Consider the following 22780-nt stretch of genomic DNA (forward strand, 5'->3'; position numbering starts at 1 on the left):
TCCAACACTGCATCCAGCCTACACATTTCTCCCTCCAACACTGCACAGAGCAAGGACATTTCTCCCTCCAACAGTCCACCCAGCGTGGCTATTCCTCTATAAAACACTGCAACCAACCTGAATATTCCTCCCTTCCACACAGCACCCAGCCTGGATATTGCTTCCTCCAACACTGCACCCAAACTGGACATTTCTCCCGCCATCACTGTATATTGCTTCATCCAGCACTGCACCCAGCCTGGACATTTCTCCCTCCAACACTGCACCCAGCCTGGACATTTCTCCCTCCAACAATGCACCCAGCCTCGACATTTCTCCCTCCAAAATTGCACCCAGCCTGGACATTTCTCACTCCAACACTCCACCCAGCCTGGACAGTCCTGCCTCCAACACTGCACCCAGCCTACACATTTCTCCCTCCAACACTGCACAGAACAAGGACATTGCTCCCTCCAACACTGCACCCAGCCAGGACATTTCTCCCTCCAACACTGCACCCAGCCTGGACATTTCTCCCTCCAACACTGCACCCAGCCAGGACATTTCTCCCTCCAACACTGCACCCAGCCTGGACATTTCTCCCTCCAACACTGCACCCAGCCTGGACATTTCTCCCGCCAACACTGTATATTGCTTCATCCAACACTGCACCCAGCCTGGACATTTCTCCTTCCAAAACTGCACCCAGCCTGAACATTTCTCACTCCAACACTGCTCACAGTCTGGAAATTTCTCCCTCCAACACTGCACCCAGCCTGGACATTTCTCCCTCCAACACTGCACCCAGCCTGGACATTTCTCCCTCCAGCACTCGACCCAGCCTGGACATTCCTCACTCCAACACTACACCCAGCCTGGACATTTCTCCCGCCAACACTGTATATTCCTACATCCAACACTGCACCCAGCCTGGACATTTCTCCTTCCAACACTGCACCCAGCCTGGACATTTCTCCATCCAACACTGCACCCAGCCTGGACATTTCTCCCTCCAACATACCATCCAGCGTGGCTATTCCTCTCTCCAACACTGCACCCAACCTGGATATTCCTCCCTCCAACACTGCACAGAGCCTGGACATTTCTCCCTCCAACACTGCACCCAGCCTGGGCAATCCTCCCTCCAACACTGCACCCAGCCTGGAGATTCCTCCCTCCAACACTGCACCCAGCCTGGACATTTCTCCCTCCAACACTGCACCCAAACTGGACATTTCTCCCTCCAACACTGCACCTAGCGTGGATATTTTTTCCTCCAACAACGCACCCAGACTGGACATTTCTCCGTTCAACACTGCACAGAGACTGGACATTCCTCCCTCCAAAACTGCACCCAGCCTCGACATTCTCCCTCCAACACTGCACCCAGCCTGGACTGGTCTCCGTCCAACACTGCACCCAGCCTGGAGATTCCTCCCTCCAACACTGGAGCCAGCCTGGACATTTATCCCTCCAACACTGCACCCAGCCTGAACATTCATCCCTCCAACACTGCACCCAGTGTGGATATTCTTTCCTCCAACAACGCACCCAGACTGGACATTTCTCCGTTCAACACTGCACAGAGACTGGACATTCCTCCCTCCAAAACTGCACCCAGCCTCGACATTCTCCCTCCAACACTGCACCCAGCCTGGACATTTCTCCCTCCAACACTGCAGAAAGCCTGGAAATTTCTCCCTCCAACACTGCACCCAGCCTGGACATTTTTCCCTCCAAAACTGCACCCAGCCTTGACATTCTCCCTCCAACACTGCACCCAGCCTGGGAAATCCTCCCTCCAACACTGCACCCAGCCTGGAGATTCCTCCCTCCAACACTGCACACAGCCTGGACATTTCTCCCTCCAACACTGCACCCAAACTGGACATTTCTCCCTCCAACAATGCACCCAGCCTGGACATTTCTCCCTCCAACAATGCACCCAGCCTGGACATTTCTCCCTCCAACATTCCACCCAGCCTGGATATTTATCCCTCCAACACTGCACCCAGCCTGGACATTTCTCCCACCAACACTCCACCCAGCCTGGACATTCCTCCCTCCAACACTGCATCCAGCCTACAAATTTCTCCCTCCAACACTGCACAGAGCAAGGACATTTTTCCCTCCAACACTGCACAGAGCAAGGACATTTTTCCCTCCAACACTGAACCCATCCTGGACATTTCTCCCTTCAACACTGCACCCAGCTTGGGCATTTCTCCCTCCAACACTCCACCCAGCGTGGCTATTCCTCCCTCCAACACTGCACAGAGCCTGGACATTTCTCCCTGCTACACTGCACCCAGCCTGGCTATTGCTTCCTCCAACACTGCACCCAGCCTGGACATTTCTCCCGTCAACACTGTATATTGCTTCATCCAACACTGCACCCAGCCTGGACATTTCTCCTTCCAACACTGCACCCAGCCTGAACATTTCTCCCTCCAACACTGCACCCAGCCTGGGAAATCCTCCCTCCAACACTGCACCCAGCCTGGAGATTCCTCCCTCCAACACTGCACCCAGCCTGGACATTTCTCCCTTCAACACTGCACCCAGCTTGGGCATTTCTCCCTCCAACACTCCACCCAGCGTGGCTATTCCTCTCTCCAACACTGCACCCAACCTGGATATTCCTCCCTCCAACACTGCACAGAGCCTGGACATTTCTCCCTGCTACACTGCACCCAGCCTGGCTATTGCTTCCTCCAACACTGCACCCAGCCTGGACATTTCTCCCGTCAACACTGTATATTGCTTCATCCAACACTGCACCCAGCCTGGACATTTCTCCTTCCAACACTGCACCCAGCCTGAACATTTCTCACTCCAACACTGCTCACAGTCTGGAAATTTCTCCCTACAACACTGCATCCAGCCTGGACATTTCTCCCTCCAACACTGCACCCAGCCTGGACATTTCTCCCTCCAACACTCGACCCAGCCTGGACATTCCTCACTCCAACACTACACCCAGCCTGGACATTTCTCCCGCCAACACTGTATATTGCTTCATCCAACACTGCTCCCAGCCTGGACATTTCTCCTTCCAACACTGCACCCAGCCTGGACATTTCTCCTTCCAACACTGCACCCAGCCTGGACATTTCTCCCTCCAACATACCACCCAGCCTGGATATTTCTCCCTCCAACACTGCACCCAGCCTGGACATTTCTCCCACCAACACTACACCCAGCCTGGACATTCCTCCCTCCAACACAGCATCCAGCCTACACATTTCTCCCTCCAACACTGCACCCATCCTGGACATTTCTCCCTCCAATACTGCACCCAGCCTGTGCATTTCTCCTTCCAACACTGAACCCAGCCTGGACATTTCTCCCTCCAACACTCCACCCAGCGTGGCTATTCCTCTCTCCAACACAGCACCCAACCTGGATATTCCTCCCTCCAACACTGCACAGAGCCTGGACATTTCTCCCTCCAACACTGCACCCAGCCTGGGCAATCCTCCCTCCAACACTGCACACAGCCTGGAGATTCCACCCTCCAACACTGCACCCAGCCTGGACATTTCTCCCTCCAACACTGCACCCAAACTGGACATTTCTCCCTCCAACAATGCACCCAGCCTGGACATTTCTCCCTCCAACACTGCACCCAGCCTGGACATTTCTCCCGCCAACACTGTATATTGCTTCATCCAACACTGCACCCAGCCTGGACATTTCTCCTTTCAACACTGCACCCAGCGTGGACATTTCTCCTTTCAACACTGCACCCAGCGTGGACATTTCTCCCTCCAACACTACCCCAGCGTGGCTATTCCTCTCTCCAACACTGCACCCAACCTGGATTTTCCTCCCTCCAACACTGCACCCAGCCTGGACATTTCTCCCTCCAACACTCCACCCAGCCTGGACATTTCTCCCTCCAACACTGCACCCAGCCTGGACATTTCTCCTTCCAACATTGCACACAGCCTGAACAATTCTCCCTCCAACACTGCACCCAGCCTGGACATTTCTCCCGCCAACACTGTATATTGCTTCATCCAACACTGCACCCAGCCTGGACATTTCTCCTTCCAACACTGCACCCAGCCTGGACATTTCTCACTCCAATACTACCCCAGCGTGGCTATTCCTCTCTCCAACACTGCACCCAACCTGGATATTCCTCCCTCCAACACTGCACAGAGCCTGGACATTTCTCCCTCCAACACTGCACAGAGCCTGGACATTTCTCCCTCCAACACTGCACCCAGCCTGGGCAATCCTCCCTCCAACACTGCACCCAGCCTGGAGATTCCTCCCTCCAACACTGCACCAAGCCTGGACATTTCTCCCTCCAACACTGCACCCAAACTGGACATTTCTCCCTCCAACAATGCACCCAGCCTGGACATTTCTCCCTCCAACATTCCACCCAGCCTGGATATTTCTCCCTCCAACACTGCACCCAGCCTGGACATTTCTCCCACCAACACTCCACCCAGCCTGGACATTCCTCCCTCCAACACTGCATCCAGCCTACACATTTCTCCCTCCAACACTGCACAGAGCAAGGACATTTCTCCCTCCAACACTGAACCCATCCTGGACATTTCTCCCTCCAATACTGCACCCAGCCTGGGCATTTCTCCTTCCAACACTGAACCCAGCCTGGACATTTCTCCCTCCAACAGTCCACCCAGCGTGGCTATTCCTCTATAAAACACTGCAACCAACCTGAATATTCCTCCCTTCCACACAGCACCCAGCCTGGATATTGCTTCCTCCAACACTGCACCCAAACTGGACATTTCTCCCGCCATCACTGTATATTGCTTCATCCAGCACTGCACCCAGCCTGGACATTTCTCCCTCCAACACTGCACCCAGCCTGGACATTTCTCCCTCCAACAATGCACCCAGCCTCGACATTTCTCCCTCCAAAATTGCACCCAGCCTGGACATTTCTCACTCCAACACTCCACCCAGCCTGGACAGTCCTGCCTCCAACACTGCACCCAGCCTACACATTTCTCCCTCCAACACTGCACAGAACAAGGACATTGCTCCCTCCAACACTGCACCCAGCCAGGACATTTCTCCCTCCAACACTGCACCCAGCCTGGACATTTCTCCCTCCAACACTGCACCCAGCCAGGACATTTCTCCCTCCAACACTGCACCCAGCCTGGACATTTCTCCCTCCAACACTGCACCCAGCCTGGACATTTCTCCCGCCAACACTGTATATTGCTTCATCCAACACTGCACCCAGCCTGGACATTTCTCCTTCCAAAACTGCACCCAGCCTGAACATTTCTCACTCCAACACTGCTCACAGTCTGGAAATTTCTCCCTCCAACACTGCACCCAGCCTGGACATTTCTCCCTCCAACACTGCACCCAGCCTGGACATTTCTCCCTCCAGCACTCGACCCAGCCTGGACATTCCTCACTCCAACACTACACCCAGCCTGGACATTTCTCCCGCCAACACTGTATATTCCTACATCCAACACTGCACCCAGCCTGGACATTTCTCCTTCCAACACTGCACCCAGCCTGGACATTTCTCCATCCAACACTGCACCCAGCCTGGACATTTCTCCCTCCAACATACCATCCAGCGTGGCTATTCCTCTCTCCAACACTGCACCCAACCTGGATATTCCTCCCTCCAACACTGCACAGAGCCTGGACATTTCTCCCTCCAACACTGCACCCAGCCTGGGCAATCCTCCCTCCAACACTGCACCCAGCCTGGAGATTCCTCCCTCCAACACTGCACCCAGCCTGGACATTTCTCCCTCCAACACTACACCCAAACTGGACATTTCTCCCTCCAACACTGCACCTAGCGTGGATATTTTTTCCTCCAACAACGCACCCAGACTGGACATTTCTCCGTTCAACACTGCACAGAGACTGGACATTCCTCCCTCCAAAACTGCACCCAGCCTCGACATTCTCCCTCCAACACTGCACCCAGCCTGGACTGGTCTCCGTCCAACACTGCACCCAGCCTGGAGATTCCTCCCTCCAACACTGGAGCCAGCCTGGACATTTATCCCTCCAACACTGCACCCAGCCTGAACATTCATCCCTCCAACACTGCACCCAGTGTGGATATTCTTTCCTCCAACAACGCACCCAGACTGGACATTTCTCCGTTCAACACTGCACAGAGACTGGACATTCCTCCCTCCAAAACTGCACCCAGCCTCGACATTCTCCCTCCAACACTGCACCCAGCCTGGACATTTCTCCCTCCAACACTGCAGAAAGCCTGGAAATTTCTCCCTCCAACACTGCACCCAGCCTGGACATTTTTCCCTCCAAAACTGCACCCAGCCTTGACATTCTCCCTCCAACACTGCACCCAGCCTGGGAAATCCTCCCTCCAACACTGCACCCAGCCTGGAGATTCCTCCCTCCAACACTGCACCCAGCCTGGACATTTCTCCCTCCAACACTGCACCCAAACTGGACATTTCTCCCTCCAACAATGCACCCAGCCTGGACATTTCTCCCTCCAACAATGCACCCAGCCTGGACATTTCTCCCTCCAACATTCCACCCAGCCTGGATATTTATCCCTCCAACACTGCACCCAGCCTGGACATTTCTCCCACCAACACTCCACCCAGCCTGGACATTCCTCCCTCCAACACTGCATCCAGCCTACAAATTTCTCCCTCCAACACTGCACAGAGCAAGGACATTTTTCCCTCCAACACTGCACAGAGCAAGGACATTTTTCCCTCCAACACTGAACCCATCCTGGACATTTCTCCCTTCAACACTGCACCCAGCTTGGGCATTTCTCCCTCCAACACTCCACCCAGCGTGGCTATTCCTCCCTCCAACACTGCACAGAGCCTGGACATTTCTCCCTGCTACACTGCACCCAGCCTGGCTATTGCTTCCTCCAACACTGCACCCAGCCTGGACATTTCTCCCGTCAACACTGTATATTGCTTCATCCAACACTGCACCCAGCCTGGACATTTCTCCTTCCAACACTGCACCCAGCCTGAACATTTCTCCCTCCAACACTGCACCCAGCCTGGGAAATCCTCCCTCCAACACTGCACCCAGCCTGGAGATTCCTCCCTCCAACACTGCACCCAGCCTGGACATTTCTCCCTTCAACACTGCACCCAGCTTGGGCATTTCTCCCTCCAACACTCCACCCAGCGTGGCTATTCCTCTCTCCAACACTGCACCCAACCTGGATATTCCTCCCTCCAACACTGCACAGAGCCTGGACATTTCTCCCTGCTACACTGCACCCAGCCTGGCTATTGCTTCCTCCAACACTGCACCCAGCCTGGACATTTCTCCCGTCAACACTGTATATTGCTTCATCCAACACTGCACCCAGCCTGGACATTTCTCCTTCCAACACTGCACCCAGCCTGAACATTTCTCACTCCAACACTGCTCACAGTCTGGAAATTTCTCCCTACAACACTGCATCCAGCCTGGACATTTCTCCCTCCAACACTGCACCCAGCCTGGACATTTCTCCCTCCAACACTCGACCCAGCCTGGACATTCCTCACTCCAACACTACACCCAGCCTGGACATTTCTCCCGCCAACACTGTATATTGCTTCATCCAACACTGCTCCCAGCCTGGACATTTCTCCTTCCAACACTGCACCCAGCCTGGACATTTCTCCTTCCAACACTGCACCCAGCCTGGACATTTCTCCCTCCAACATACCACCCAGCCTGGATATTTCTCCCTCCAACACTGCACCCAGCCTGGACATTTCTCCCACCAACACTACACCCAGCCTGGACATTCCTCCCTCCAACACAGCATCCAGCCTACACATTTCTCCCTCCAACACTGCACCCATCCTGGACATTTCTCCCTCCAATACTGCACCCAGCCTGTGCATTTCTCCTTCCAACACTGAACCCAGCCTGGACATTTCTCCCTCCAACACTCCACCCAGCGTGGCTATTCCTCTCTCCAACACAGCACCCAACCTGGATATTCCTCCCTCCAACACTGCACAGAGCCTGGACATTTCTCCCTCCAACACTGCACCCAGCCTGGGCAATCCTCCCTCCAACACTGCACACAGCCTGGAGATTCCACCCTCCAACACTGCACCCAGCCTGGACATTTCTCCCTCCAACACTGCACCCAAACTGGACATTTCTCCCTCCAACAATGCACCCAGCCTGGACATTTCTCCCTCCAACACTGCACCCAGCCTGGACATTTCTCCCGCCAACACTGTATATTGCTTCATCCAACACTGCACCCAGCCTGGACATTTCTCCTTTCAACACTGCACCCAGCGTGGACATTTCTCCTTTCAACACTGCACCCAGCGTGGACATTTCTCCCTCCAACACTACCCCAGCGTGGCTATTCCTCTCTCCAACACTGCACCCAACCTGGATTTTCCTCCCTCCAACACTGCACAGAGCCTGGACATTTCTCCATCCAACACTGCACCCAGCCTGGACATTTCTCCCTCCAACACTGCACCCAGCCTGGACATTTCTCCCTCCAACACTGCACCCAGCCTGGACATTTCTCCCTCCAACACTGCACCCAGCCTGGACATTTTTCACTCCAACACTCGACCCAGCCTGGACATTTTTCCCTCCAACACTACACACAGCCTGGACATTTCTCCCTCCAACACTGCACCCAGTCTGGACTTTCCTCCCTCCAACACTGCACCCAGTCTGGAAATTTTTCCATTCAACACTGCACCCAGCCTGGACATTTCTTCCTCCAACACTGCACCCAGCCTGGACATTTCTACCACCAACAGTCCACCCAGCCTGCACTTTTCTCCCTCCAACACTGCACCCAGCCTGGACATTTCTCCCGCCAACACTGTATATTGCTTCATCCAACACTGCACCCAGCCTGGACATTTCTCCTTTCAACACTGCACCCAGCGTGGACATTTCTCCCTCCAACACTACCCCAGCGTGGCTATTCCTCTCTCCAACACTGCACCCAACCTGGATTTTCCTCCCTCCAACACTGCACAGAGCCTGGACATTTCTCCCTCCAACACTGCACCCAGCCTGGACATTTCTAGCCCCAACACTCCACCCAGCCTGGACATTTCTCCCTCCAAGACTCCATCCAGCCTGGACAAATCTCCCTCCAACACTGCACCCAGTCTGGACATTTCTCCCTCCAACACTGCACCCAGCCTGGACATTCCTCCCTCCAACACTGCACCCAGCCTGGCCATTTCTGACTCCAACACTGCACCCAGCCTGGATATTTCTCCAACAAACACTGCACCCAGCCTGGATATTTCTCACTCCAACACTGCACCCAGCCTGGACATTTTTCCCTCCAACACTGCACCCAGCCTGGAGATTCCTCCCTCCAACACTGCACCCAGCCTGGACATTTCTCCCTCCAACACTGCACCCAGCCTGGACATTTCTCCCTCCAACACTGCACCCAGCCTGGACATTTCTCACTCCAACACTGCACCCAGCCTGGACATTTCTCGCCCCAACACTGCACCGAGCCTGGACATTTCTCACTCCAACAATGCACAGAGCCTGGACATTTCTCCCTCCAACACTGCACCCAGCCTGGACATTTCACCCACCAACACTCCACCCAGCCTGGACATTTCTCCCTCCAACACTGCACCCAGCCTGGACATTTCTCCCTCCAACACTGCACCCAAACTGAACATTTCTCCCTCCAACAATGCACCCAGCCTGGACATTTCTCCCTCCAACATTCCACCCAGCCTGGATATTTCTCCGTCCAACACTGCACCCAGCCTGGACATTTCTCCCACCAACACTCCACCCAGCCTGGACATACCTCCCTCCAACACTGCATCCAGCCTACACATTTCTCCCTCCAACACTGCACAGAGCAAGGACATTTCTCCCTCCAACACTGCACCCAGCCTGGACATTTCTCCCGCCAACACTGTATATTGCTTCATCCAGCACTGCACCCAGCCTGGACATTTCTCCTTCCAACATTGCACCCAGCCTGAACATTTCTCCCTCCAACACTGCACAGAGCCTGGAAATTTCTCCCTCCAACACTGCACCCAGCCTGGACATTTCTCCCTCCAACACTGCACCCAGCCTGGACATTTCTCCCTCCAACACTGCACCCAGCCTGGACATTTCTCCTTCCAACACTGCACCCAGCCTGGGCATTTCTCCATCCAACACTGCACCCAGCCTGGACATTTCTCCCTCCAACATACCATCCAGCGTGGCTATTCCTCTCTCCAACACTGCACCCAACCTGGATATTCCTCCCTCCAACACTGCACAGAGCCTGGACATTTCTCCCTCCAACACTGCACCCAGCCTGGGCAATCCTCCCTCCAACACTGCACACAGCCTGGAGATTCCTCCCTCCAACACTGCACCCAGCCTGGACATTTCTCCCTCCAACACTGCACCCAAACTGGACATTTCTCCCTCCAACACTGCACCTAGCGTGGATATTTTTTCCTCCAACAACGCACCCAGACTGGACATTTCTCCGTTCAACACTGCACAAAGACTGGACATTCCTCCCTCCAAAACTGCACCCAGCCTCGACATTCTCCCTCCAACACTGCACCCAGCCTGGACTGGTCTCCGTCCAACACTGCACCCAGCCTGGAGATTCCTCCCTCCAACACTGGAGCCAGCCTGGACATTTATCCCTCCAACACTGCACCCAGCCTGAACATTCATCCCTCCAACACTGCACCCAGTGTGGATATTCTTTCCTCCAACAACGCACCCAGACTGGACATTTCTCCGTTCAACACTGCACAGAGACTGGACATTCCTCCCTCCAAAACTGCACCCAGCCTCGACATTCTCCCTCCAACACTGCACCCAGCCTGGACATTTCTCCCTCCAACACTGCAGAAAGCCTGGAAATTTCTCCCTCCAACACTGCACCCAGCCTGGACATTTTTCCCTCCAAAACTGCACCCAGCCTTGACATTCTCCCTCCAACACTGCACCCAGCCTGGGAAATCCTCCCTCCAACACTGCACCCAGCCTGGAGATTCCTCCCTCCAACACTGCACCCAGCCTGGACATTTCTCCCTCCAACACTGCACCCAAACTGGACATTTCTCCCTCCAACAATGCACCCAGCCTGGACATTTCTCCCTCCAACAATGCACCCAGCCTGGACATTTCTCCCTCCAACATTCCACCCAGCCTGGATATTTCTCCCTCCAACACTGCACCCAGCCTGGACATTTCTCCCACCAACACTCCACCCAGCCTGGACATTCCTCCCTCCAACACTGCATCCAGCCTACACATTTCTCCCTCCAACGCTGCACAGAGCAAGGACATTTTTCCCTCCAACACTGCACAGAGCAAGGACATTTTTCCCTCCAACACTGAACCCATCCTGGACATTTCTCCCTTCAACACTGCACCCAGCTTGGGCATTTCTCCCTCCAACACTCCACCCAGCGTGGCTATTCCTCTCTCCAACACTGCACCCAACCTGGATATTTCTCACTCCAACACTGCACCCAGCCTGGACATTTTTCCCTCCAACACTGCACCCAGCCTGGAGATTCCTCCCTCCAACACTGCACCCAGCCTGGACATTTCTCCCTCCAACACTGCACCCAGCCTGGACATTTCTCCCTCCAACACTGCACCCAGCCTGGACATTTCTCACTCCAACACTGCACCCAGCCTGGACTGGTCTCCGTCCAACACTGCACCCAGCCTGGAGATTCCTCCCTCCAACACTGGAGCCAGCCTGGACATTTATCCCTCCAACACTGCACCCAGCCTGAACATTCATCCCTCCAACACTGCACCCAGTGTGGATATTCTTTCCTCCAACAACGCACCCAGACTGGACATTTCTCCGTTCAACACTGCACAGAGACTGGACATTCCTCCCTCCAAAACTGCACCCAGCCTCGACATTCTCCCTCCAACACTGCACCCAGCCTGGACATTTCTCCCTCCAACACTGCAGAAAGCCTGGAAATTTCTCCCTCCAACACTGCACCCAGCCTGGACATTTTTCCCTCCAAAACTGCACCCAGCCTTGACATTCTCCCTCCAACACTGCACCCAGCCTGGGAAATCCTCCCTCCAACACTGCACCCAGCCTGGAGATTCCTCCCTCCAACACTGCACCCAGCCTGGACATTTCTCCCTCCAACACTGCACCCAAACTGGACATTTCTCCCTCCAACAATGCACCCAGCCTGGACATTTCTCCCTCCAACAATGCACCCAGCCTGGACATTTCTCCCTCCAACATTCCACCCAGCCTGGATATTTCTCCCTCCAACACTGCACCCAGCCTGGACATTTCTCCCACCAACACTCCACCCAGCCTGGACATTCCTCCCTCCAACACTGCATCCAGCCTACACATTTCTCCCTCCAACGCTGCACAGAGCAAGGACATTTTTCCCTCCAACACTGCACAGAGCAAGGACATTTTTCCCTCCAACACTGAACCCATCCTGGACATTTCTCCCTTCAACACTGCACCCAGCTTGGGCATTTCTCCCTCCAACACTCCACCCAGCGTGGCTATTCCTCTCTCCAACACTGCACCCAACCTGGATATTTCTCACTCCAACACTGCACCCAGCCTGGACATTTTTCCCTCCAACACTGCACCCAGCCTGGAGATTCCTCCCTCCAACACTGCACCCAGCCTGGACATTTCTCCCTCCAACACTGCACCCAGCCTGGACATTTCTCCCTCCAACACTGCACCCAGCCTGGACATTTCTCACTCCAACACTGCACCCAGCCTGGACATTTCTCGCCCCAACACTGCACCGAACCTGGACATTTCTCACTCCAACAATGCACAGAGCCTGGACATTTCTCCCTCCAACACTGCACCCAGCCTGGACATTTCACCCACCAACACTCCACCCAGCCTGGACATTTCTCCCTCCAACACTGCACCCAGCCTGGACATTTCTCCCTTCAACACTGCACCCAGCTTGGGCATTTCTCCCTCCAACACTCCACCCAGCGTGGCTATTCCTCTCTCCAACACTGCACCCAAACTGGATATTCCTCCCTCCAACACTGCACAGAGCCTGGACATTTCTCCCTGCTACACTGCACCCAGCCTGGATATTGCTTCCTCCAACACTGCACCCAGCCTGGACATTTCTCCCGCCAACACTGTATATTGCTTCATCCAACACTGCACCCAGCCTGGACATTTCTCCTTCCAACACTGCACCCAGCCTGAACATTTCTCACTCCAACACTGCTCACAGTCTGGAAATTTCTCCCTACAACACTGCACCCAGCCTGGACATTTCTCCCTCCAACACTGCACCCAGCCTGGACATTTCTCCCTCCAACACTCGACCCAGCCTGGACATTCCTCACTCCAACACTACACCAAGCCTGGACATTTCTCCCGCCAACACTGTATATTGCTTCATCCAACACTGCACCCAGCCTGGACATTTCTCCTTCCAACACTGCACCCAGCCTGGACATTTCTCCTTCCAACACTGCACCCAGCCTGGACATTTCTCCCTCCAACATACCACCCAGCCTGGATATTTCTCCCTCCAACACTGCACCCAGCCTGGACATTTCTCCCACCAACACTACACCCAGCCTGGACATTCCTCCCTCCAACACTGCATCCAGCCTACACATTTCTCCCTCCAACACTGCACCCATCCTGGACATTTCTCCCTCCAATACTGCACCCAGCTGTGCATTTCTCCTTCCAACACTGAACCCAGCCTGGACATTTCTCCCTCCAACACTCCACCCAGCGTGGCTATTCCTCTCTCCAACACTGCACCCAGCCTGGGCAATCCTCCCTCCAACACTGCACGCAGCCTGGAGATTCCTCCCTCCAACACTGCACCCAGCCTGGACATTTCTCCCTCCAACACTGCACCCAAACTGGACAGTTCTCCCTCCAACAATGCACCCAGCCTGGACATTTCTCCCTCCAACATTCCACCCAGCCTGGATATTTCTCCGTCCAACACTGCACCCAGCCTGGACATTTCTCCCACCAACACTCCACCCAGCCTGGACATACCTCCCTCCAACACTGCATCCAGCCTACACATTTCTCCCTCCAACACTGCACAGAGCAAGGACATTTCTCCCTCCAACACTGCACCCAGCCTGGACATTTCTCCCGCCAACACTGTATATTGCTTCATCCAGCACTGCACCCAGCCTGGACATTTCTCCTTCCAACATTGCACCCAGCCTGAACATTTCTCCCTCCAACACTGCACAGAGCCTGGAAATTTCTCCATCCAACACTGCACCCAGCCTGGACATTTCTCCCTCCAACACTGCACCCAGCCTGGACATTTCTCCCTCCAACACTGCACCCAGCCTGGACATTTCTCCTTCCAACACTGCACCCAGCCTGGGCATTTCTCCATCCAACACTGCACCCAGCCTGGACATTTCTCCCTCCAACATACCATCCAGCGTGGCTATTCCTCTCTCCAACACTGCACCCAACCTGGATATTCCTCCCTCCAACACTGCACAGAGCCTGGACATTTCTCCCTCCAACACTGCACCCAGCCTGGGCAATCCTCCCTCCAACACTGCACACAGCCTGGAGATTCCTCCCTCCAACACTGCACCCAGCCTGGACATTTCTCCCTCCAACACTGCACCCAAACTGGACATTTCTCCCTCCAACACTGCACCTAGCGTGGATATTTTTTCCTCCAACAACGCACCCAGACTGGACATTTCTCCGTTCAACACTGCACAGAGACTGGACATTCCTCCCTCCAAAACTGCACCCAGCCTCGACATTCTCCCTCCAACACTGCACCCAGCCTTGACTGGTCTCCGTCCAACACTGCACCCAGCCTGGAGATTCCTCCCTCCAACACTGGAGCCAGCCTGGACATTTATCCCTCCAACACTGCACCCAGCCTGAACATTCATCCCTCCAACACTGCACCCAGTGTGGATATTCTTTCCTCCAACAACGCACCCAGACTGGACATTTCTCCGTTCAACACTGCACAGAGACTGGACATTCCTCCCTCCAAAACTGCACCCAGCCTCGACATTCTCCCTCCAACACTGCACCCAGCCTGGACATTTCTCCCTCCAACACTGCAGAAAGCCTGGAAATTTCTCCCTCCAACACTGCACCCAGCCTGGACATTTTTCCCTCCAAAACTGCACCCAGCCTTGACATTCTCCCTCCAACACTGCACCCAGCCTGGGAAATCCTCCCTCCAACACTGCACCCAGCCTGGAGATTCCTCCCTCCAACACTGCACCCAGCCTGGACATTTCTCCCTCCAACACTGCACCCAAACTGGACATTTCTCCCTCCAACAATGCACCCAGCCTGGACATTTCTCCCTCCAACAATGCACCCAGCCTGGACATTTCTCCCTCCAACATTCCACCCAGCCTGGATATTTCTCCCTCCAACACTGCACCCAGCCTGGACATTTCTCCCACCAACACTCCACCCAGCCTGGACATTCCTCCCTCCAACACTGCATCCAGCCTACACATTTCTCCCTCCAACACTGCACAGAGCAAGGACATTTTTCCCTCCAACACTGCACAGAGCAAGGACATTTTTCCCTCCAACACTGAACCCATCCTGGACATTTCTCCCTTCAACACTGCACCCAGCTTGGGCATTTCTCCCTCCAACACTCCACCCAGCGTGGCTATTCCTCTCTCCAACACTGCACCCAACCTGGATATTCCTCCCTCCAACACTGCACAGAGCCTGGACATTTCTCCCTGCTACACTGCACCCAGCCTGGCTATTGCTTCCTCCAACACTGCACCCAGCCTGGACATTTCTCCCGTCAACACTGTATATTGCTTCATCCAACACTGCACCCAGCCTGGACATTTCTCCTTCCAACACTGCACCCAGCCTGAACATTTCTCACTCCAACACTGCTCACAGTCTGGAAATTTCTCCCTACAACACTGCATCCAGCCTGGACATTTCTCCCTCCAACACTGCACCCAGCCTGGACATTTCTCCCTCCAACACTCGACCCAGCCTGGACATTCCTCACTCCAACACTACACCCAGCCTGGACATTTCTCCCGCCAACACTGTATATTGCTTCATCCAACACTGCACCCAGCCTGGACATTTCTCCTTCCAACACTGCACCCAGCCTGGACATTTCTCCTTCCAACACTGCACCCAGCCTGGACATTTCTCCCTCCAACATACCACCCAGCCTGGATATTTCTCCCTCCAACACTGCACCCAGCCTGGACATTTCTCCCACCAACACTACACCCAGCCTGGACATTCCTCCCTCCAACACAGCATCCAGCCTAGACATTTCTCCCTCCAACACTGCACCCATCCTGGACATTTCTCCCTCCAATACTGCACCCAGCCTGTGCATTTCTCCTTCCAACACTGAACCCAGCCTGGACATTTCTCCCTCCAACACTCCACCCAGCGTGGCTATTCCTCTCTCCAACACAGCACCCAACCTGGATATTCCTCCCTCCAACACTGCACAGAGCCTGGACATTTCTCCCTCCAACACTGCACCCAGCCTGGGCAATCCTCCCTCCAACACTGCACACAGCCTGGAGATTCCTCCCTCCAACACTGCACCCAGCCTGGACATTTCTCCCTCCAACACTGCACCCAAACTGGACATTTCTCCCTCCAACAATGCACCCAGCCTGGACATTTCTCCCTCCAACACTGCACCCAGCCTGGACATTTCTCCCGCCAACACTGTATATTGCTTCATCCAACACTGCACCCAGCCTGGACATTTCTCCTTTCAACACTGCACCCAGCGTGGACATTTCTCCTTTCAACACTGCACCCAGCGTGGACATTTCTCCCTCCAACACTACCCCAGCGTGGCTATTCCTCTCTCCAACACTGCACCCAACCTGGATTTTCCTCCCTCCAACACTGCACAGAGCCTGGACATTTCTCCATCCAACACTGCACCCAGCCTGGACATTTCTCCCTCCAACACTGCACCCAGCCTGGACATTTCTCCCTCCAACACTGCACCCAGCCTGGACATTTCTCCCTCCAACACTGCACCCAGCCTGGACATTTTTCACTCCAACACTCGACCCAGCCTGGACATTTTTCCCTCCAACACTACACACAGCCTGGACATTTCTCCCTCCAACACTGCACCCAGTCTGGACTTTCCTCCCTCCAACACTGCACCCAGTCTGGAAATTTTTCCATTCAACACTGCACCCAGCCTGGACATTTCTTCCTCCAACACTGCACCCAGCCTGGACATTTCTCACTCCAACACTGCACCCAGCCTGGACATTCCTCGCCCCAACACTGCACCGAGCCTGGACATTTCTCACTCCAACAATGCACAGAGCCTGGACATTTCTCCCTCCAACACTGCACCCAGCCTGGACATTTCTCCCACCAACACTCCACCCAGCCTGGACATTTCTCCCTCCAACACTGCACCCAGCCTGGACATTTCTCCCTTCAACACTGCACCCAGCCTGGGCATTTCTCCCTCCAACACTCCACCCAGCGTGGCTATTCCTCTCTCCAACACTGCACCCAACCTGGATATTCCTCCCTCCAACACTGCACAGATCCTGGACATTTCTCCCTGGTACACTGCACCCAGGCTGGATATTGCTTCCTCCAACACTGCACCCAGCCTGAACATTTCGCCCTCCAACACTGCTCACAGTCTGGAAATTTCTCCCTCCAACACTGCACCCAGCCTGGACATTTCTCCCTCCAACACTGCACCCAACCTGGACATTTCTCCCTCCAACACTGTATATTGCTACATCCAACACTGCACCCAGCCTGGACATTTCTCCTTCCAACACTGTACCCAGCCTGGACATTTCTCCATCCAACACTGCACCCAGCCTGGACATTTCTCCCTCCAACATACCATCCAGCCTGGATAGTTCTCCCTCCAACACTGCACCCAGCCTGGACATTTCTCCCACCAACACTCCAGCAGCCTGGACATTCCTCTCTCCAACACTGCATCCAGCCTACACATTTCTCCCTCCAACACTGCACCCATCCTTGACATTTCTCCCTCCAATAATGCACCCAGCCTGTGCATTTCTCCTTCCAACACTGCACCCAGCCTGGACATTTCTCCCTCCAACACTCCACCCTGCGTGGCTATTCCTCTCTCCAACACTGCACCCAACCTGGATATTCCTCCCTCCAACACTGCACAGAGCCTGGACATTTCTCCCTGCAACACTGCACCCAGCCTGGATATTGCTTCCTCCAACACTGCACCCAGCCTGGACATTTCTCCTTCCAACATTGCACACAGCCTGAACAATTCTCCCTCCAACACTGCACCCAGCCTGGACATTTCTCCCGCCAACACTGTATATTGCTTCATCCAACACTGCACCCAGCCTGGACATTTCTCCTTCCAACACTGCACCCAGCCTGGACATTTCTCACTCCAATACTACCCCAGCGTGGCTATTCCTCTCTCCAACACTGCACCCAACCTGGATATTCCTCCCTCCAACACTGCACAGAGCCTGGACATTTCTCCCTCCAACACTGCACAGAGCCTGGACATTTCTCCCTCCAACACTGCACCCAGCCTGGGCAATCCTCCCTCCAACACTGCACCCAGCCTGGAGATTCCTCCCTCCAACACTGCACCAAGCCTGGACATTTCTCCCTCCAACACTGCACCCAAACTGGACATTTCTCCCTCCAACAATGCACCCAGCCTGGACATTTCTCCCTCCAACATTCCACCCAGCCTGGATATTTCTCCCTCCAACACTGCACCCAGCCTGGACATTTCTCCCACCAACACTCCACCCAGCCTGGACATTCCTCCCTCCAACACTGCATCCAGCCTACACATTTCTCCCTCCAACACTGCACAGAGCAAGGACATTTCTCCCTCCAACACTGAACCCATCCTGGACATTTCTCCCTCCAATACTGCACCCAGCCTGGGCATTTCTCCTTCCAACACTGAACCCAGCCTGGACATTTCTCCCTCCAACAGTCCACCCAGCGTGGCTATTCCTCTATAAAACACTGCAACCAACCTGGATATTCCTCCCTTCCACACAGCACCCAGCCTGGATATTGCTTCCTCCAACACTGCACCCAAACTGGACATTTCTCCCGCCATCACTGTATATTGCTTCATCCAGCACTGCACCCAGCCTGGACATTTCTCCCTCCAACACTGCACCCAGCCTGGACATTTCTCCCTCCAACAATGCACCCAGCCTCGACATTTCTCCCTCCAAAATTGCACCCAGCCTGGACATTTCTCACTCCAACACTCCACCCAGCCTGGACAGTCCTGCCTCCAACACTGCACCCAGCCTACACATTTCTCCCTCCAACACTGCACAGAACAAGGACATTGCTCCCTCCAACACTGCACCCAGCCAGGACATTTCTCCCTCCAACACTGCACCCAGCCTGGACATTTCTCCCTCCAACACTGCACCCAGCCAGGACATTTCTCCCTCCAACACTGCACCCAGCCTGGACATTTCTCCCTCCAACACTGCACCCAGCCTGGACATTTCTCCCGCCAACACTGTATATTGCTTCATCCAACACTGCACCCAGCCTGGACATTTCTCCTTCCAAAACTGCACCCAGCCTGAACATTTCTCACTCCAACACTGCTCACAGTCTGGAAATTTCTCCCTCCAACACTGCACCCAGCCTGGACATTTCTCCCTCCAACACTGCACCCAGCCTGGACATTTCTCCCTCCAGCACTCGACCCAGCCTGGACATTCCTCACTCCAACACTACACCCAGCCTGGACATTTCTCCCGCCAACACTGTATATTCCTACATCCAACACTGCACCCAGCCTGGACATTTCTCCTTCCAACACTGCACCCAGCCTGGACATTTCTCCATCCAACACTGCACCCAGCCTGGACATTTCTCCCTCCAACATACCATCCAGCGTGGCTATTCCTCTCTCCAACACTGCACCCAACCTGGATATTCCTCCCTCCAACACTGCACAGAGCCTGGACATTTCTCCCTCCAACACTGCACCCAGCCTGGGCAATCCTCCCTCCAACACTGCACCCAGCCTGGAGATTCCTCCCTCCAACACTGCACCCAGCCTGGACATTTCTCCCTCCAACACTGCACCCAAACTGGACATTTCTCCCTCCAACACTGCACCTAGCGTGGATATTTTTTCCTCCAACAACGCACCCAGACTGGACATTTCTCCGTTCAACACTGCACAGAGACTGGACATTCCTCCCTCCAAAACTGCACCCAGCCTCGACATTCTCCCTCCAACACTGCACCCAGCCTGGACTGGTCTCCGTCCAACACTGCACCCAGCCTGGAGATTCCTCCCTCCAACACTGGAGCCAGCCTGGACATTTATCCCTCCAACACTGCACCCAGCCTGAACATTCATCCCTCCAACACTGCACCCAGTGTGGATATTCTTTCCTCCAACAACGCACCCAGACTGGACATTTCTCCGTTCAACACTGCACAGAGACTGGACATTCCTCCCTCCAAAACTGCACCCAGCCTCGACATTCTCCCTCCAACACTGCAGAAAGCCTGGAAATTTCTCCCTCCAACACTGCACCCAGCCTGGACATTTTTCCCTCCAAAACTGCACCCAGCCTTGACATTCTCCCTCCAACACTGCACCCAGCCTGGGAAATCCTCCCTCCAACACTGCACCCAGCCTGGAGATTCCTCCCTCCAACACTGCACCCAGCCTGGACATTTCTCCCTCTAACACTGCACCCAAACTGGACATTTCTCCCTCCAACAATGCACCCAGCCTGGACATTTCTCCCTCCAACAATGCACCCAGCCTGGACATTTCTCCCTCCAACATTCCACCCAGCCTGGATATTTATCCCTCCAACACTGCACCCAGCCTGGACATTTCTCCCACCAACACTCCACCCAGCCTGGACATTCCTCCCTCCAACACTGCATCCAGCCTACAAATTTCTCCCTCCAACACTGCACAGAGCAAGGACATTTTTCCCTCCAACACTGCACAGAGCAAGGACATTTTTCCCTCCAACACTGAACCCATCCTGGACATTTCTCCCTTCAACACTGCACCCAGCTTGGGCATTTCTCCCTCCAACACTCCACCCAGCGTGGCTATTCCTCCCTCCAACACTGCACAGAGCCTGGACATTTCTCCCTGCTACACTGCACCCAGCCTGGCTATTGCTTCCTCCAACACTGCACCCAGCCTGGACATTTCTCCCGTCAACACTGTATATTGCTTCATCCAACACTGCACCCAGCCTGGACATTTCTCCTTCCAACACTGCACCCAGCCTGAACATTTCTCACTCCAACACTGCTCACAGTCTGGAAATTTCTCCCTACAACACTGCATCCAGCCTGGACATTTCTCCCTCCAACACTGCACCCAGCCTGGACATTTCTCCCTCCAACACTCGACCCAGCCTGGACATTCCTCACTCCAACACTACACCCAGCCTGGACATTTCTCCCGCCAACACTGTATATTGCTTCATCCAACACTGCACCCAGCCTGGACATTTCTCCTTCCAACACTGCACCCAGCCTGGACATTTCTCCTTCCAACACTGCACCCAGCCTGGACATTTCTCCCTCCAACATACCACCCAGCCTGGATATTTCTCCCTCCAACACTGCACCCAGCCTGGACATTTATCCCACCAACACTACATCCAGCCTACACATTTCTCCCTCCAACACTGCATCCAGCCTACACATTTCTCCCTCCAACACTGCACCCATCCTGGACATTTCTCCCTCCAATACTGCACCCAGCCTGTGCATTTCTCCTTCCAACACTGAACCCAGCCTGGACATTTCTCCCTCCAACACTCCACCCAGCGTGGCTATTCCTCTCTCCAACACAGCACCCAACCTGGATATTCCTCCCTCCAACACTGCACAGAGCCTGGACATTTCTCCCTCCAACACTGCACCCAGCCTGGGCAATCCTCCCTCCAACACTGCACACAGCCTGGAGATTCCTCCCTCCAACACTGCACCCAGCCTGGACATTTCACCCTCCAACACTGCACCCAAACTGGACATTTCTCCCTCCAACAATGCACCCAGCCTGGACATTTCTCCCTCCAACACTGCACCCAGCCTGGACATTTCTCCCGCCAACACTGTATATTGCTTCATCCAACACTGCACCCAGCCTGGACATTTCTCCTTTCAACACTGCACCCAGCGTGGACATTTCTCCCTCCAACACTACCCCAGCGTGGCTATTCCTCTCTCCAACACTGCACCCAACCTGGATTTTCCTCCCTCCAACACTGCACAGAGCCTGGACATTTCTCCATCCAACACTGCACCCAGCCTGGACATTTCTAGCCCCAACACTCCACCCAGCCTGGACATTTCTCCCTCCAAGACTCCACCCAGCCTGGACAAATCTCCCTCCAACACTGCACCCAGTCTGGACATTTCTCCCTCCAACACTGCACCCAGCCTGGACATTCCTCCCTCCAACACTGCACCCAGCCTGGCCATTTCTGACTCCAACACTGCACCCAGCCTGGATATTTCTCCAACAAACACTGCACCCAGCCTGGATATTTCTCACTCCAACACTGCACCCAGCCTGGACATTTTTCCCTCCAACACTGCACCCAGCCTGGAGATTCCTCCCTCCAACACTGCACCCAGCCTGGACATTTCTCCCTCCATCACTGCACCCAGCCTGGACATTTCTCCCTCCAACACTCCACCCAGCCTGGACATTCCTCCCTCCAACAGTGCATGCAGCCTTCACATTTCTCCCTCCAACACTGCACCCAGCCTGGACATTTCTCACTCCAACACTGCACC

General features: G+C 54.5%; 1 protein-coding gene across 1 annotated transcript in view; it reads left to right on the forward strand.

The window, feature by feature from the left end:
* Window positions 1–22780, forward strand: part of LOC138750842 (mucin-2-like) — a gene marked incomplete at its 3' end in the record, with an annotated part of 68113 nt that overhangs the window by 27137 nt on the left and 18196 nt on the right. The window contains exons 14-22 of the mRNA XM_069912979.1: window positions 1338–1624; window positions 1995–2349; window positions 5898–6184; window positions 6555–6909; window positions 10513–10799; window positions 11566–11926; window positions 14731–14893; window positions 16250–16492; window positions 20179–20507. Of these exons, the coding sequence (XP_069769080.1) occupies window positions 1338–1624; window positions 1995–2349; window positions 5898–6184; window positions 6555–6909; window positions 10513–10799; window positions 11566–11926; window positions 14731–14893; window positions 16250–16492; window positions 20179–20507 (2667 nt within the window). The remainder of the gene's footprint in view (window positions 1–1337; window positions 1625–1994; window positions 2350–5897; window positions 6185–6554; window positions 6910–10512; window positions 10800–11565; window positions 11927–14730; window positions 14894–16249; window positions 16493–20178; window positions 20508–22780) is intronic.

The sequence above is a fragment of the Narcine bancroftii genome, unplaced genomic scaffold, assembly GCF_036971445.1.
Source record: "Narcine bancroftii isolate sNarBan1 unplaced genomic scaffold, sNarBan1.hap1 Scaffold_282, whole genome shotgun sequence".
In the NCBI taxonomy this organism is placed as follows: Eukaryota; Metazoa; Chordata; class Chondrichthyes; order Torpediniformes; family Narcinidae; genus Narcine; species Narcine bancroftii.